The 14,933-nt window shown below is 40.2% G+C and overlaps 1 protein-coding gene across 4 annotated transcripts in view; it reads left to right on the plus strand.

Moving 5' to 3' along the window:
• cep170b (centrosomal protein 170B) overlaps positions 1-14,933 on the plus strand; it is a 33,330-nt gene that overhangs the window by 15,216 nt on the left and 3,181 nt on the right. Inside the window, exons 8-16 of one of the 4 annotated variants that reach the window (XM_036150656.1) lie at positions 889-1,383; positions 1,463-2,358; positions 2,527-2,685; positions 5,752-5,890; positions 5,983-7,587; positions 9,690-9,936; positions 12,326-12,431; positions 13,630-13,737; positions 13,820-13,908. In XM_036150656.1, the coding sequence (XP_036006549.1) occupies positions 889-1,383; positions 1,463-2,358; positions 2,527-2,685; positions 5,752-5,890; positions 5,983-7,587; positions 9,690-9,936; positions 12,326-12,431; positions 13,630-13,737; positions 13,820-13,908 (3,844 nt within the window). The remainder of the gene's footprint in view (positions 1-888; positions 1,384-1,462; positions 2,359-2,526; positions 2,686-5,751; positions 5,891-5,982; positions 7,588-9,689; positions 9,937-12,325; positions 12,432-13,629; positions 13,738-13,819; positions 13,909-14,933) is intronic. The other 3 variants (XM_036150658.1, XM_036150657.1, XM_036150659.1) reach the window with 3 other exon arrangements.

Consider the following 14,933-nt stretch of genomic DNA (forward strand, 5'->3'; position numbering starts at 1 on the left):
AAGTGAAGACAGATTGACCGCCTGACCAACCAATCAGAATACATACGTTCCAGTGTGTTTCAACCAATGGGAATGCAGACTGCCGCTGGGTGTTCCGCCCTGGTGTTTTCTGAGAGTTTGCAACTCATGTTTTTGCAAGAGCAGGTACAAATGAAAGTTCTGTGGCAAACAGTTGCTATTATCTACAAAATAATCAAAACTGCAAAGGTTTATCTCTCCCTGTGATCCCATGCTGAATGAATGACCGGCATGGTTGCGTAGAAAATGTAATTTACTGTTTAAATAGCTTCTTACAGCTCTTTGCTTTGATAAAAAAAAAATTAAATATCTTAACAATACTTTAAGTGACCTTCCTTTTAGTAATTCCACCCTGAAAAGTGTTTTTGGCTGAATCTGTTACCACTAAGTTATAATGTGTTCACTGACGAGACAAAGGTATGGGAATTTTGAGTTTCGACCATCTGAGCACCAATCATTGGATTCCAGGAGACAAATAATTTCTCTGTGTTGCACTTGATTATTAAATGCTGGGTGACTTGGACCCGGCTACATCTGTCTGTAAATGTTCAGCTAGATTTGGGGATTTCATATAGTTATTGTATATTTTATTTTAATTTTATTTTCGAATTTATGCTTTTAAGCAACTGTAAAATTTAGTTTGTGCGAATGTGTTTGTTTAAAATGTGTTTGCTTTGCTGCTCTCTTGGCCAGGACACTCTCGGAAAAGAGATTTCAATGTCAATGAGTCTTTCTTGGAGAAATAAGGGTTAAATAATAAACAAAAAATATGTTTTGTTTCCTCTCAGTTTCTCACAGTAACATAGGCAGACTTATAATTCCTGACATGTCAATATATTTACTGGTGTTTTTTCCGCTTTATTGTAACAGAGCCTCCCAAAGATGTACCGAGATACGAGGTCAACCGTTCTCAGTCAGACACGCAGGCCAAACCCATGTTCTCCTTTCGTCGGGAGCCCAGCAAGTTCGAAATCCCAACTAACGAATTCCAGCAGAGACATGCAAAAAGTCAGGACTCCCAGATTCACGAGGTGCCAACTAAGGATACCTCAGACCCCACCCAGTTCGTCCCCTCCACACCCACGCCTCCTGTGGTCCAAAGCCATGCCTCCTTCACCATTGAATTTGACGACTGCACTCCAGGTAAATTGAAGATTAAAGACCACGTGACCAAGTTTGCTCTCCGCCAGCAGCGTAAGCAAACCTCCGCAGAGACCCCCTCCACTCCTACAGAGGTGGTGTCGGCACAAAGCAAAGTAGCCGATTGGCTGGTCCAAAGCACCGCGAGCATGATGAGGAGAAAGTCGCAGGGTGAAAATATACATAACACAAACAGCCACTCGTCAGATCTGAATTCAAGGAATGGTAAGTCATTTATATGATTTTTGTTTAAGTAAAAGAATTACGGTCACTGTCTTACTTAAACCTTTCTGTCTTTCTTCAGCAAACTACTGCGAGAACGGCTCTTATAGTGATTTAGGCCGTCCTGTAGTCAATCCAAATGACTCCCCGCCGTCCGAACTTCAAGATGGTCCTCATGGTGCCCCTAAAACCTCAGTAACTTCTCCAGGTTCAGGGGAACGTTTGTCGTCCTCGCCACCGGAGTCTCAGCCTCTTTCCAATCACAACAAGGCGGAACCCAACCAAGCCTTCGTCATTGAGTTCTTTGACGCCAACTCAAGAAAGAGGCGCTCTCAGTCCTTCACAAATACCGCCGCCCCCGCTGAGCCTACGAACCTCCGGGTCCAGCAGGAGAAAAAGAGCTCAAGCCCTAAAACAGAGAAACACGTCCCGTCTTCATCCTCCGCCACTCCCGCGACCCAGCGTTACACTATTCCCCTGAAAGGGTCTGACTCTTCCGGCTTCCAAAGAGCTGGCTCTCTACGAAGGGAGAAGACTGAAGATCGGATCAGCACCAGCTTTTCCTCTCGCTCTTCTTCATCGGTGTCCGCAAGACCCTTTAGCAGCGTCGGTCGGAGGTCCAAACTCGCCAAGGATTTTAACGCTGAGTTACTCAAACAGAGAGAAAAGTCTTCCTCCAGCCGGGAGACAAATGCCTCTAGTTCCCATAAAGCAGATCCAAGAGGGGCAGCGGCTGTTTCACAGTCTGCACGGAGTCAGTCGAGCCCTCCTCCACCCGATGGACATCTACACCCTCAGACTTCCTCTCCTATCCAACCACCCGCTCCTCTAAAAAACCCTTTCATGCCGGTTGAAAATGTGGAAGTCAGGAGCCCCAGAAACGAGGAGGACGACAGCGTGAGCGATGCAGGAACCTACACCATCGAAGCAGACGTTCAGGATAAGGAGGTGGAAGAGGCACGGAGCAAGATTGACCAGGTGAGTGATTTATTTTCGTGGCACATGGCTAAAATTCACCGCATGTTGCTTGAACTGGAGTATCCTTTCTTTAAATTTCGCCAGCATGTTCTTGTGACCTGCCATGTGTGAGGCTGAAATGTTTCCAGCTTCACCTTCTTCACACTTGCAATGCTTTGTCCCTGACAGGTGTTTGGTGTTCTTGAGAGCCAAGAGCAAATGACGCTGACTGAAGCAGAAGCATCCTCAGCATTTAGGCCTGTTACTGATCAGGGCAGGGAGGAGTGTAGGCAGAGTAGCTGTGATGAGGGTATTCCAGCTCCAGAGCAGGGACATAGTCTGGTAAAGGTAACCCCTTCTGCTTTGGCTGGGATTGGGAAATTCAAATCACTTGATTACGTCTCATCAATCCTTGTGATTAGAGATGCACTGGTTAGAGATTGTGTGGCTGATCAGATAACAGATGTCGTTAACCCCTGACATGCAGATATCTGTTTAAGAACAGAAATTTGACCTAAATTGAAACTTTTAACAGTCAAACATGTGTAATTAAAAGAGCCTAGGGTTACAGATATTTCTGTGTACATGACTCCAAATCCACAAATACACTAAAATCCTTCAGGTTATAAGAAAAGAGTGTCTTTAAATAACCCTGCTGAAACAAATGACAGCATTTGCTCCAGGTTATACATCCTAATAATAATATAAATACATTTTATTTGAAAAGTGCCTTTCATAGCACTCAAGGACACTCTACAGAATTAAAACAAAGCTAATAGCAATACGACATCAAAGCATCAATAATCTAAAATGAAGAGAAAATAAAACATTTACAGAGTTGGCAGCTTTAAAAATGTAAGTTTTGAGGAAACTTTTAAAATGCGAGAGGGAGTCAACATTACGGATGTCAGGAGGCTGTTGATTCCAGAGGTGGAGGGCAGAATAGGAAAAAGCTCTGCCACCCATGGTGTTGAGGCGGATAGAGGGGACAGAGAGACAAACGGGAGAGAAAGAACGAGAGGGGGTGTGAATATGGAGAAGTTCGGACAAATAAGGAGGGGCAAGGTTGGGGATGGCCTTAAAAGTAAGGAGGAGTAACTTGGATCCTGAATTGGATGGAAAGCCAGTGTAGCTGTTGTGTAACAGGGGTAATGTGTTTGAAAGAGGAGGTTAGGGTGAAGTTTATTGGGTTTTGTTTGGCAGACCTTAGAGGAGAAAGTTACAATAGTTAAGACAGGAGGTGACCAGGCAATGAATAAGGACAGGTGGAGTGGATACTGAGGGAAGGATAGAGACTAAATAAATAAATGAATAATGTTATTAATGTACGACTGAAAGGAAAGGGTGCTATCGAAGATGACACAGAGACTTTTTACCTGGACAATAGGGGAGATTGATTAACTGTCAATAGTTAAAGAAAAGTTATTGGCTTTACCAAGTTATTGGTACCAAGTAGAAGAATTTCTGTTTTATCAGAATTTAGTTTAAGAAAGTTTTGCAGTGAACCAGGAGTTAATAGCAGAGAGGCAAGAGGAGAGGTGGGTAATGTGGTGGATGGTTACCAGGATAGGTATAGCTGGGTGTCATCGGCATAGCAGTGAAACGTGATATTAAAGTGACATGTATTTTCCCAATACTAAATGTCAAAGTGTATCATATCACTAGATATTTATTTTTTATTCTTTACAATCCATTTCAAATAATCAGCTCAGTATGACTTAAAGTTTGACAAAGAAAAAGCTTTGATTGGTGAAGAATTAGTCATTAATTTTCTTAAATTAAACTATACACTACCTTTTAAGCAGCATTTTGTTTTACAATAAAGTACCTTTATAGTCATATAAAGTAAAAAAAAAACACACCAAGTAGAATATTCCCACACTACAATTTTTTTTGTGTGTGTAAACGTTTAATATTTTTATGAAATCTAAGCATGGTTTTGTTTCTGATATCTAGATCTAAAAAACAAGATATATTTGCCCGTCTGAAAATACTTCTGGCTGTGGAAAACATTAAGAGTCAATGGATATAGATCCATATAGATTAACACCACCCATCAGTCATAAATGCAGCACTGTTTAGGATAAATGTAAAACTTTTTGTTTTAAAATAAATTAGACTGTATTTACGCAATTATGTCACATAGTTTTATTGATAAATGTTGTGCCAGTACAGTGATACAGTAAAGCTGTGGTGTTTTTACTCAAGGTTACCCTTTAGCAGTGATTCTCAAATGTTTTTTGTTGTGCCCCCTTTGAACAATAAAATATTTTCTGCCCCCCCCCCCCCCCCCCCAATCCCAGCAAAATGGGTCAAAATGTGACTTTTATGTTGTTGTTTTTTGATGCATTAAAGCCGTCGCTCTGCAGATGACCAACAATCGCTTTTAAAATGTATAACAGTTCAATGCATTATATGACAACTCACTGCCACACTTTAACTATACATTACCAACAATATAAATAGTATTTAGCCCGACTCGTACCTGCAGTCAAAACAAAGGATGGAACAAAAATGTTCACTCCCTGTGGACGCAGCTCGCTCTCTCTCTCTCTCTCTCTCTGGAAAGACGGCACATGTTGTTTTTAACTAGCTATGAACATCATCAATACAATTCAGAGACTCAAAGTAGATAAGCTGGAAATATGGCAATAACAATATCAATCCACTAATACTAAAGACAAACATCAGTTACATCAGGAGTTTATTAATATTATTAATCTACACATATCTCCCTAATTCTACAATTAACTGCAGGTACAGACCAAACAGCAGGGGGTGCTGTTGTCACATTTTGAATAATTTAGAAGCTCTGTTTTTTCTGAACAAAAAAAAAGGCAAGGCTGTTCATCAGCTGACATGACTCCCATGTAAATTGACGTTTCCTTTCTAGAAGTATTTGAAACTTTTAGTACTTCCCCTGAAATCATTTTTTAAAGCACTCTGCTGGTACTGAACACAGCTAACGTTAAGTCCTCAACTTTGTCACAACTTCTACAATAAAAAGTGTTGCCGGCACAGCATCTAAGCAGTTAGTAATGGTGTTTTCTCGGATAGAAAAAAGGTTGGATTTTTAGATCCGAAGACAATCCCTAAAACCGTCTGATTCTGGTCACCAGCCAATTTCTCAGTGCATCTCTAAGTCTGAAATCAGTGAGCAATAAGGTCTTGGTTTGGCTTCTTCATCTATACTCTCTTTTAGGTGTGTTTCTCTCTTGATTACGTTAATTGTTTGTCTTTGCTTGGAGGCTCTGGGTACTTTTCTGCTTTTTTTTTTTCCTTTTTTGCTTCTATTAAACCAAATTTTAAGTATTAAATCCACTGTAGCAGCTGTAATATGAATCTAACAGACTTCTTTTCCTGGGGTCTGCTATTTTTAATGAATATTCCAATAAGCTGTGTGTTTTTACACAGGTTCAGCCAGCAGGTGCCATGGTACAGGGGGCTCCTAAGTGGATGTCTTGCTGGGCCAGCTTGGCAGACACCTACACGGACCCTGCGCCTTCGTCTGGCCTCTTTGACGCGCCTACCCAGATGGAGCCATCAGGAGGGGGTAAGCCACCTGAAGAGATATTAGTCAATTTGAAATGATAATGAGACACTGATGAATATGAATGGTATTTTTAATATTTGTGTTCAATACAGCAAGGGGTCCCATCAAGAACACAGTCAGTCAACATAAGGACAACTCCGATGCAGAGAGTTCAAGGACCAGACGCATCCTTCCGCTTGCGCCGCACGGGGACAAGATCCTGACTCCCAGCATCCATGTTCATTATAACCCCAACACAACATTCGATGTACAGGACACTACCTCTGCTCCCTCCAGGCCTGACGATGGCATTCACAGGTTAAGTGTTAAGGATGACGTGGAGCCTGACAGCCTGAGCGACGCCAGCAAATCAGATGATGGATCCATCGTGGAGCAGAGTAGGGGACAGGAATCCGATGCAGAAGAAAAACAAACCGAAGACACGGCTAAACTTTCTTTTAAGTCCACGTCTTTTTATATCGGGTCAGAGGAGGAGTCCAAACCACAGCGTGGCGGCTTTAAAATGAGCACTCCTCAGGCTGAGAGAAAGCCTGTGTCTAGAATCTTCTCATCAGCCACTCTGATCAAGCAGAAAGGGATTCAGAGCATTAAGCCCAACGCATCTGCTCCCATATTGGACCAACGGACAGAGAGCCCAGAAGATAACGAAGCCGCAGTACCATCATTGATCAGGCAGGAGAGCTTCACCACGGAGAGGCCGAGTAATCCCAGGCTGCCGAACATTTCTAGTCCGCCTCTTCAAGTAGAGCCAGAATCTGTGTTGTTCCAGGAGAGCAGCAGACATGATACTCATTCTTACCTCAAGCAAACCGAGGATGTTCTGGCTGTTCTGGAGGCCAAGCTCCAAGAAGGACCTTCATTGAGTACTCCGTCCCCCATAATGGACTCTCTTTCCGGGGACTCTGATATGGATACTTCCAGCACTGTCAGCCAGCAGAGCAATAAGACCACACCCCACACTCTACTTAAAAAGAACTACGCTGGTAGCCTTCATAGAGACAGAATTACTACTGACACTAATCAAGAGATCAATAACCAGGCTGAAAGGCAGCGTTCTTGTGGTTCAACCAGCGGTAACAAGCCAGAACTCGTCAGGAGGCATGTTGGACTGAGACGTAGCGTGGGTAAATATGGTTCCACAGACTTGAGTGATGACCCTCAAAGCTTACCGTACTCTGATCAGGAAAGCAGAAACAACCAAACCCACAGAAAATACACCGTGCCTCTTCAGAAGGAGGACGGCAAGTCCTCCAAAGTGTCTCAGGTGTTAAACCGTGCCAACAGTTTGTCTGCCCCAAGACCCACGAGGACCTCCATGCTCCGGCGGGCTCGACGGGGAGAGTCCTCGGACAATGAGGGCACAGAAACTGATAGGTTAGCCCAGGAAGTGAACGACGCTTCTACAAAGCAGTCCCAGGATTCCAAGAAACTCTCTAGACTGGACATGCTGGCCATGCCTCGTAAGCGTACAAGTTCGTTCAACACTCCCAGTGACACAGAAGCTTCGTCCACGCCACAGTGGACAGGCAGGAGCACGAGCTTTTCCACCCGAAGCAATGATCCGAGCAACAGCTCCAAACAACGGATTTCAACTGCAGGACCAAAAGCGGCGGAAAGGCCACAGAAGCCAGCGCTCAACAAAACCCCAGTTACTCGCTCGCGCTCTGGCAGTACCAAATACACCAGCAGCACTTCAAGTAAGTACATTGCTCTCATGTAAACTGAGCAAACAATTAAGAAATATTGGAGGATTAAAGTAGAACAAAGTGTCAGATTTAGGAAATTACATGTTTAGAACGTTAGTCTGGGCTCCAACTTAGTTTTTGAAAAAATTATGGAATTTTATTTGGCTAATTTTAACATCTGTATAGAAAATAAGTGTGCATAATAGAATATGTGACTTTTCCACAGTCTCAGACTGCTGTAGAAATACAGTATATTCCATAAGTTGTTACATTTTAAATACTGTGGGCTAAAAATAACTAAGAACTGCACAACTTTTGGTGTGGAAAATATTACCAAAAAAATGTGCAGCAGTAGTTAATTTGTGGTTTATTTTAGTGATTTATGCTTGTTAAAATCCATTTATGACGAGAACTGGTTTGGGTATTTACTAACATCTTAGAGAGTGGTCTCCAACCTTTCCTTTAAGGTATTCGACATGATAAACTTATTCAATTAATTTTTCAATAAAATTTATTTATTTATATACCACCAGTTTGCAACACGTCACCTCAAGGCGCTTTACACAGTCAATTTTATCGAACCATAAAGACTGATTGGTTAAAATGTTTCTATCTAAGGAGACCCAACAGATAGCATAGAGTCACTGAGTTTAAGAAATCACGTCTATCTGAAAGAGCTCAGAAGAGCCACAGTGGACTGTCGATTGTGTCGTTGATTTTGCAGCAATTCCTCATACTGAGCATGTATGTAGCGACAGTGAAGAGGAAAATACCCCTTGAACAGGAAGTGAAAACCTCCAGCAGAACCAGGCACAGTGTGAACGGCCATCTGCCTCGACCAACAGGAGGTTAGAGAAGACAAAAAAAACAAAGCCGCACTGATCCAGGAGTACTTTCTATGTTAGAGGGGGTAATGGCAGACTAGATCCATAGGTAGATGTGTCTAGGAAAGACACAGTTATGCGGTTAAGCTCTGAGTCAGTCTTCAAGTCAAGTGGATGAAAAAGCGCACATAGTCAGTTGCAGTAAAAGCTCAGCTGACAGCCATGTCTTGGAGAGAAACAGGGTTAGACTTTAAGAGACAGAGACAGCTATATCATCTGTAAGTCATGACCGGCATAAAGACTGTAGTATTTTCTAAATATAATAATATGAATATTCGCCAATATAAAGTATAAATTGCAACTTGCTATTTTGCAGAATCAGTTTGAGCTTTGAGCTTGTTTATCTTCAATGAGACGGTCCAATCTAGGGGTAATGACACCCAAAGTGTATTATTAACAGTATCTCTAGCCTACTTCGTAATTTTACTTTCTGTCATTGCAACAATCCTTAAACACTTTAAAAGCCTGCCATTGTTGCACAGCCTCTCCTGGAAGTTCAAATGTCTTTAGCGGCAGGCAGGATTAATTCTTCTCCAACAATGACTGGCTGCTTAGCCTTAGCAATGCGGTTAGCCACTAAGAACGATGCTTTCACTGCACTTGTTGATGTGACTGAGACATGCGTCAAGAGTTAGACGTAGTCTGATGTAAAGGACAGAATCCAGCCATTTTAAATAAAAAAATTAAAACATTGTTCAGACTCAAATAATAAGTAAAACTGAGATAATGTAGGTTATTAATTATTTTTGTGTGGCTCAGCACCAAATGACCCACTGACCGGTACCGGTCTGTGACCCGGTGGTTGGGGACCACTGACACTAACTGCAAAGTACTCATATAAACTTTTGTCATCTGCTCTTGGTTTTCATACTTAGAACTAATAGTTTTGAAGAGTTTGCAGCCATGCTGAAAGTTCCCATACTTGTTTTGAACTATAACAAATTACAGGTTTCTTGGGACAGTTTTCACTAATTGGTTTTCAGCAACTGTGGTCATTTCTGGTTTATAGACAGTCCGGGCACCTTAAACGAGCACTAAATTCATAGATGTGGAGATGAGGGCTTCCGCAGCGACTTTCCTGTCTCTTGCTCTGGGAATTATTTTGGTGACTCCTCTCTGAAGTACATGGTGGTGTGTTTTCTCAACGTATTCTTTCATTGCACTTTCTCTCCTTTTCCCCCACTTCTCTGTCCTTCTTTTGGATAACTCTAACCAACTCACAACGGCAAGGCTCTAGGAGGCGGCACAAGGGCTCTGACTATACCTCTACCTCAGATGAAGAGTATGAATCAAACTGGAGCAATCTTAAACACAAACGCTCCCAACCTTCCTCAGCTTCTCATAGTCCACGCAGTCAGTCTCGGCCTCAGCCAGTGGTCGCCCAGCACCCGAAACCCCGCAGCAGAAACTCTGACGAGGAGAACCACGAGGGAGAACCTTTCCACAACTGGTCCACCCACAGTGCTGAGATTGCTCGGTAAGAAATATCCCAAACAAACTGGGCAAACTGCCACAAACGGGGTTCAAATTTGTTCTACTGTAAGGAACTTTTTATTAGATCAATTTGTGTTAAAAGAGGAGGTGATGCAATTAGAAATTGGCTAATATAAAATTCAAACTTAAAAAATACACTGCATTACTTAATTGCTTTAATGAAAATGAACTGTTGTTACTACTGCAAAAATACTGCCTTACTACAACCAAAATAATGCTCTAACATTTAGTTACTGTTATTTTGGTTTTCCTACATAAAGTTAACCAAAAATACAGACTACTGTATTACGTAAACAGGGAAAGATTGCATAGAATACAGTGCAATATTTTCCTCTACAAGGAGCAGAATGCTCTTGTAAGGGTTTCTTGGGTGATAATCAGCTGATTAACAGACATTGCTCTTGGAGTTTCAAATTTTAGTTTTAAACCAGATTTAATAAGAGTGATGGTTGGAGCTAATGTAGTTTCCCCACCAAAACGGTTCTTTTACAACCGGAAATATTTCTAAGCCGCCAAATAGCTTCTTTTTATTTTAGATGAAAAGTTTAGTTGCCTTTTTTCAGCCAGCTGACCTGCAGTACAAAGCAACTTGTTCAAGGAGGGACAGCGCTCCATTACTCTATAAGTGCGTTCGGTTCTAAATGCAGATGTGTGCATCTGCTGTTAGTTTGGCCATGTCTGTAGACTGATAAAAGGATTGTGTGGAGCAGGTAACTGTTAAGTAAGGGATGATCCCTGACAAAGTGTCCTTTATTAGAAATTAATGGACAATGCGGAGGTGTGAACAGTTTTCCTCTTCGTGTCGGGCGGTTGCTTCTTCCAAGTCCATTAATTTCTGATAATGGACACTTGGAAGGGCATTATCCCGCTTATACCATGGTCACTTACAAAATAAATAAACATTAAATCAATTATTAATACTCTTTCACTATTAAAATTGGAAGTTTTTCACAAGAAGCAGCTGATAAAACTATTTTAATATCTCTCGTTGTGACACGTTGCCAAGGTAACCAGGGTCAACTGTCTTGTCGTTACCAGCTGAAAGTTTGAGCCAGCACAATAATTTCAGCAATTTTTTATAGGTGTCCTATAAGGAGCATTTGTTATGGGTTGGAGTATTAATTTTTAGTGTCCTTTTTTCCCGCCTTTCATGTTTTATGCGTTAAGCTACACAATTAAGCTGAGGAAGAGTTTGCAGCCATAATGTGACCCACATGTGACCCTGATGAATGTAGGCTGAGGTGATACCATAGTTTAGGTGATTGAATGTATTGATAATATCCTGAGCATAGTTGCTACATGCTTACTTGCATTTAAGACAAATAACTGATATAGGATCACTTGGTTTTGAGTTTTTGTGGCAATTGTGATTGGTTGTTACATTTACATTTGTATGTTCTGAACATTGAAGAAAAGACCCCCCCACCTCAAACAGTTGAATATCAGGAGAATAAAAACCCCAAACATGACTAGGTGTGTAATGTAAGCGGATAAAATAGAGAACAAGTAAAATAAAATAAAAAAAATATCTGCATAAATGCACATAAATGTTAATAGATACAAGAGTTATATAATCATATTTACCATAAAGGAGCTGTTGCACCACCCTTTCATTACAGGAGCTAATTATGGTTTTTCTAGTAAATTTAAATTTCATGTTTAAAGGAGCACCTTGTGATTAGGGATGTGAAATTTGGATAAAAGTAAGATAACATAAAACATAGCCTCCTCTTTTTTAATTGTATAAACTCAAAATGTACAACTTAATAACAAGCAGAACAGTTTATGTTGTTAAAAACAAAGCGTGTGCTTCATATATCCTGAAAAGATTGCATCGATTCAAACTTTTACTGGTATTTCTTAAAAATGTAATCAAACTGCATATACACCTTGATATCAGCAGCGTGTGCATATTACAGAGCTTAACTTACATGCACATGGGTTCTGAACTATGCTCCGTTTTGATGTAAAACACATAAACTGAAGGTTGCAGTTTAGTTTTATAGTAGCAATAAATGTCTCTATACTTTTATTATGGAATTTATGGCAGCCATACCAATACCAGAGAGAAGTAAATTAAACTATACAGGGAAAGATCAGGACACCACAAGACTTGACATTTCAAGTAAAAAAAAAAAAAGCCAAGTCTTATTTTTAACTAGAAAGTATGTTTTTTCTTTAGTTTTATAACAATCAGCACATTTGCTTTGGCTGCTGTGCTGAGAGCAGCTTGATCTCAGAAACGTTATCTCTGCTACTGCCTTTAAGGTCAGCTTGACTTCAAAAACACAATGAACTTTTCCCTATTCATTTCTAAAGTTTACTGACATTATTTTTGTGATTTTTTTTTTCTTTCTTTCTTTAACTGTAAGGTTAAGTCAAGATTTGGCCAAAGACTTGGCTATCTTAGCCAGAGAGATCCATGATGTAGCAGGCGACGGTGATCCACAAACACCCGAAGCTGAGAGCAGTGAACAGGTACGTCACCTGTGCAGCCAGTTGACTTCGCTGATGTTTCATTTCCTTCATTATTAACAGCACTAGTTTTATTCCTGTCCCATGCAGTGGAAAACATTTCTAATTATCACTGGCCTGTTCTGGTTTACAAATGTATTGATGCACACAAACATTTTTGCTTTCATCAATATTTCACATTTCTTCCCAATCTTATTTACAAAGGAATATTTTTACATAGGGGTTGACAGTAATTCAATATCAATATATATATCACAATATAACCTTATTCAATAAAGGTGATATGACATTTCAATTATTTCAATGTACATTACAGTCTATGATTACAGCTTTTGTCTCTGACTAACGTTGTGGTTTTTATGTGTTTTATTTTTTTAAAGCAAATATTTCTAAAATGTTATATTGGAGGAGTTTTATAGAAACGGTAACAATAATTGTCCTAAGTTTGTACAAACATGTCTTGGGCATTCTTTGCAGTCTTTCTGAGGCTTTTATTTAGTTTAAATCGATATCGGAATTAGATCGTATCGAATGAAATTAAGAAATATAGTGTGATATAAGTTTTGGCCATATAATCCTATTTTTACATATGTAAGCCTTTTAAGTGTGGAGATTTCGTTTTAACCTTTTTAAAGGCAACCTTTTCCCCACTTTTCTGCCTTGACTACTTCATATATACATGACATATTAAGTAATTTAAGGGGGAAATGTATACAGCATATTTCAGTTCTGGGTGTTTTGGTATTTTGGTATTAAACATACCAAAATTCTTCAAAATAATATAATTTAGTTAAATGTATAATAACCATTATAGAGATGCATCGATCAGACTGAGCCACCTGTACCAGTATCTAGTTTTCTTTCAGATCTGACCTGCTGACTCTAGTATTTTTATTTTCCAAGGAGCAGAATCCATATAAAGCCATTTGTTTAAACTTTGTTCTAATAAAACTTCAACGAATCTGCCGTATATTGATTTTCGTTTTCCCAGCCTAAAAATTTGTCGAGGTAAAATTAGGCAATCTTGACGTCCGGTGGATGTAGTAATACATGAATAACATCGCGTGTAGATGCATAACTCTTAAAATTATTACATAAGATTACAACATTTGAGTCACTGTTGCTGTATCTGTGTACCGTTTTTAGTTTGTCAACCTACCGAACCTCTGAGGCTTACTTCTAAACTTTTATTGCGTTCCAGACGGTCCTTCATGTCTCAGAGTCTGAGGCAAACCACAGAGTCCAACAAAGTCCTGCACCTAAAAGAGACGAACAGAGCTCCAGACAATCGGTTCAAAACAGAAAAGAGGTTTGAAACGATGAGTTTCCTTCATCGTTTGTTTTTAAACCCTTTTTGTTCTGTAGCATAACTTTATTTTTTTTCTCTGTAGGTCAATGTGGAAAGCTTGATGCAAAATCCTGTGTATCAAGTCACGGCAGCCATCAAAGAAAACACAGAGCAACTTGCTGAGAAGATTAAGTAAGACCTGAAGAACGAGAGCCCCTGCATGCTTAATCTGACTTGAACAGTAACCGTATTGAACTACATTGGATTGAGCATCTAATCTCATTTAATTTAAATAAGTTAGTTGGCCTACAGACTGCGAGTATGCGACTTGGATCAGAGAGACTTGATCTCTGGGTAGATGTGAAGTAAATGAAAGCAAAGTAGAAACATATGCATACACTCACTTGGGCATAAATGCCATAATAATTTTCTGACCTTAAGGATGAAAATGCAAATACGTGCTTGCACCCCCTCTAATATTTGATCGTCTCCTAGCAAGTTACAGACAAACTGCATGCTCTTTAGCCATAAACAGGCTTTTTGACTAAATCTTTCAGGATAGTTTTAGACTCTTATCAGATTTAGTGTGGTCCATTTACATTTCCTGGGACTCATCCTGCTTTTAAACATAGACCATAAATCTTTTAATTGCATTAAAATTGAAGTCGTAGCTTGTCCAGAACCTTAATGTTAGCCAGCATTATCCATTCTAAAACCAGTTTTGATGCATTTGGTGGTGTAGTAATTTGGGACACACACACGTTTCCACCATTTAGCTTTTGATTTGTGGTAAAAATGCAGAAGTTAAATGAGTTATATTTTAGTAATTTTCCCCATTTTCTTGCTATGCAGCAATACCCCTGGCAGTGAAATAGACCCTCAGCATCTATCTTTCACCACCATGCTAGTTGGTACAGTTTTCTTAGGTTTCGCAGCCTCAATTTGTTGACCCCTTAAACCCCTCTTGACTTTGTGGCCATATGTTTCTATCTTTGCTACATCTGAATGTGAGAGTTTTGTCTGGAAGGCGTTAAGCTTGCCCAAGTGAGCAGCTGTAGATTTCTTACAAACTTGAAGGTTTTCAATTTGAAGCATAGGCTCGTTTTTGGTCAGCTTTCCTTCCATGTCGATGTTAAAGGTAGAGTCGGGGATTTTTCTGGAAGTTTCCCCAAGTCCCTTTTTGAATAACTGCGCATGTGCAAGACCATCTTACGTTG

This window comes from Fundulus heteroclitus, chromosome 19 (genome assembly GCF_011125445.2).
Source record: "Fundulus heteroclitus isolate FHET01 chromosome 19, MU-UCD_Fhet_4.1, whole genome shotgun sequence".
Classification (NCBI taxonomy): Eukaryota; Metazoa; Chordata; class Actinopteri; order Cyprinodontiformes; family Fundulidae; genus Fundulus; species Fundulus heteroclitus.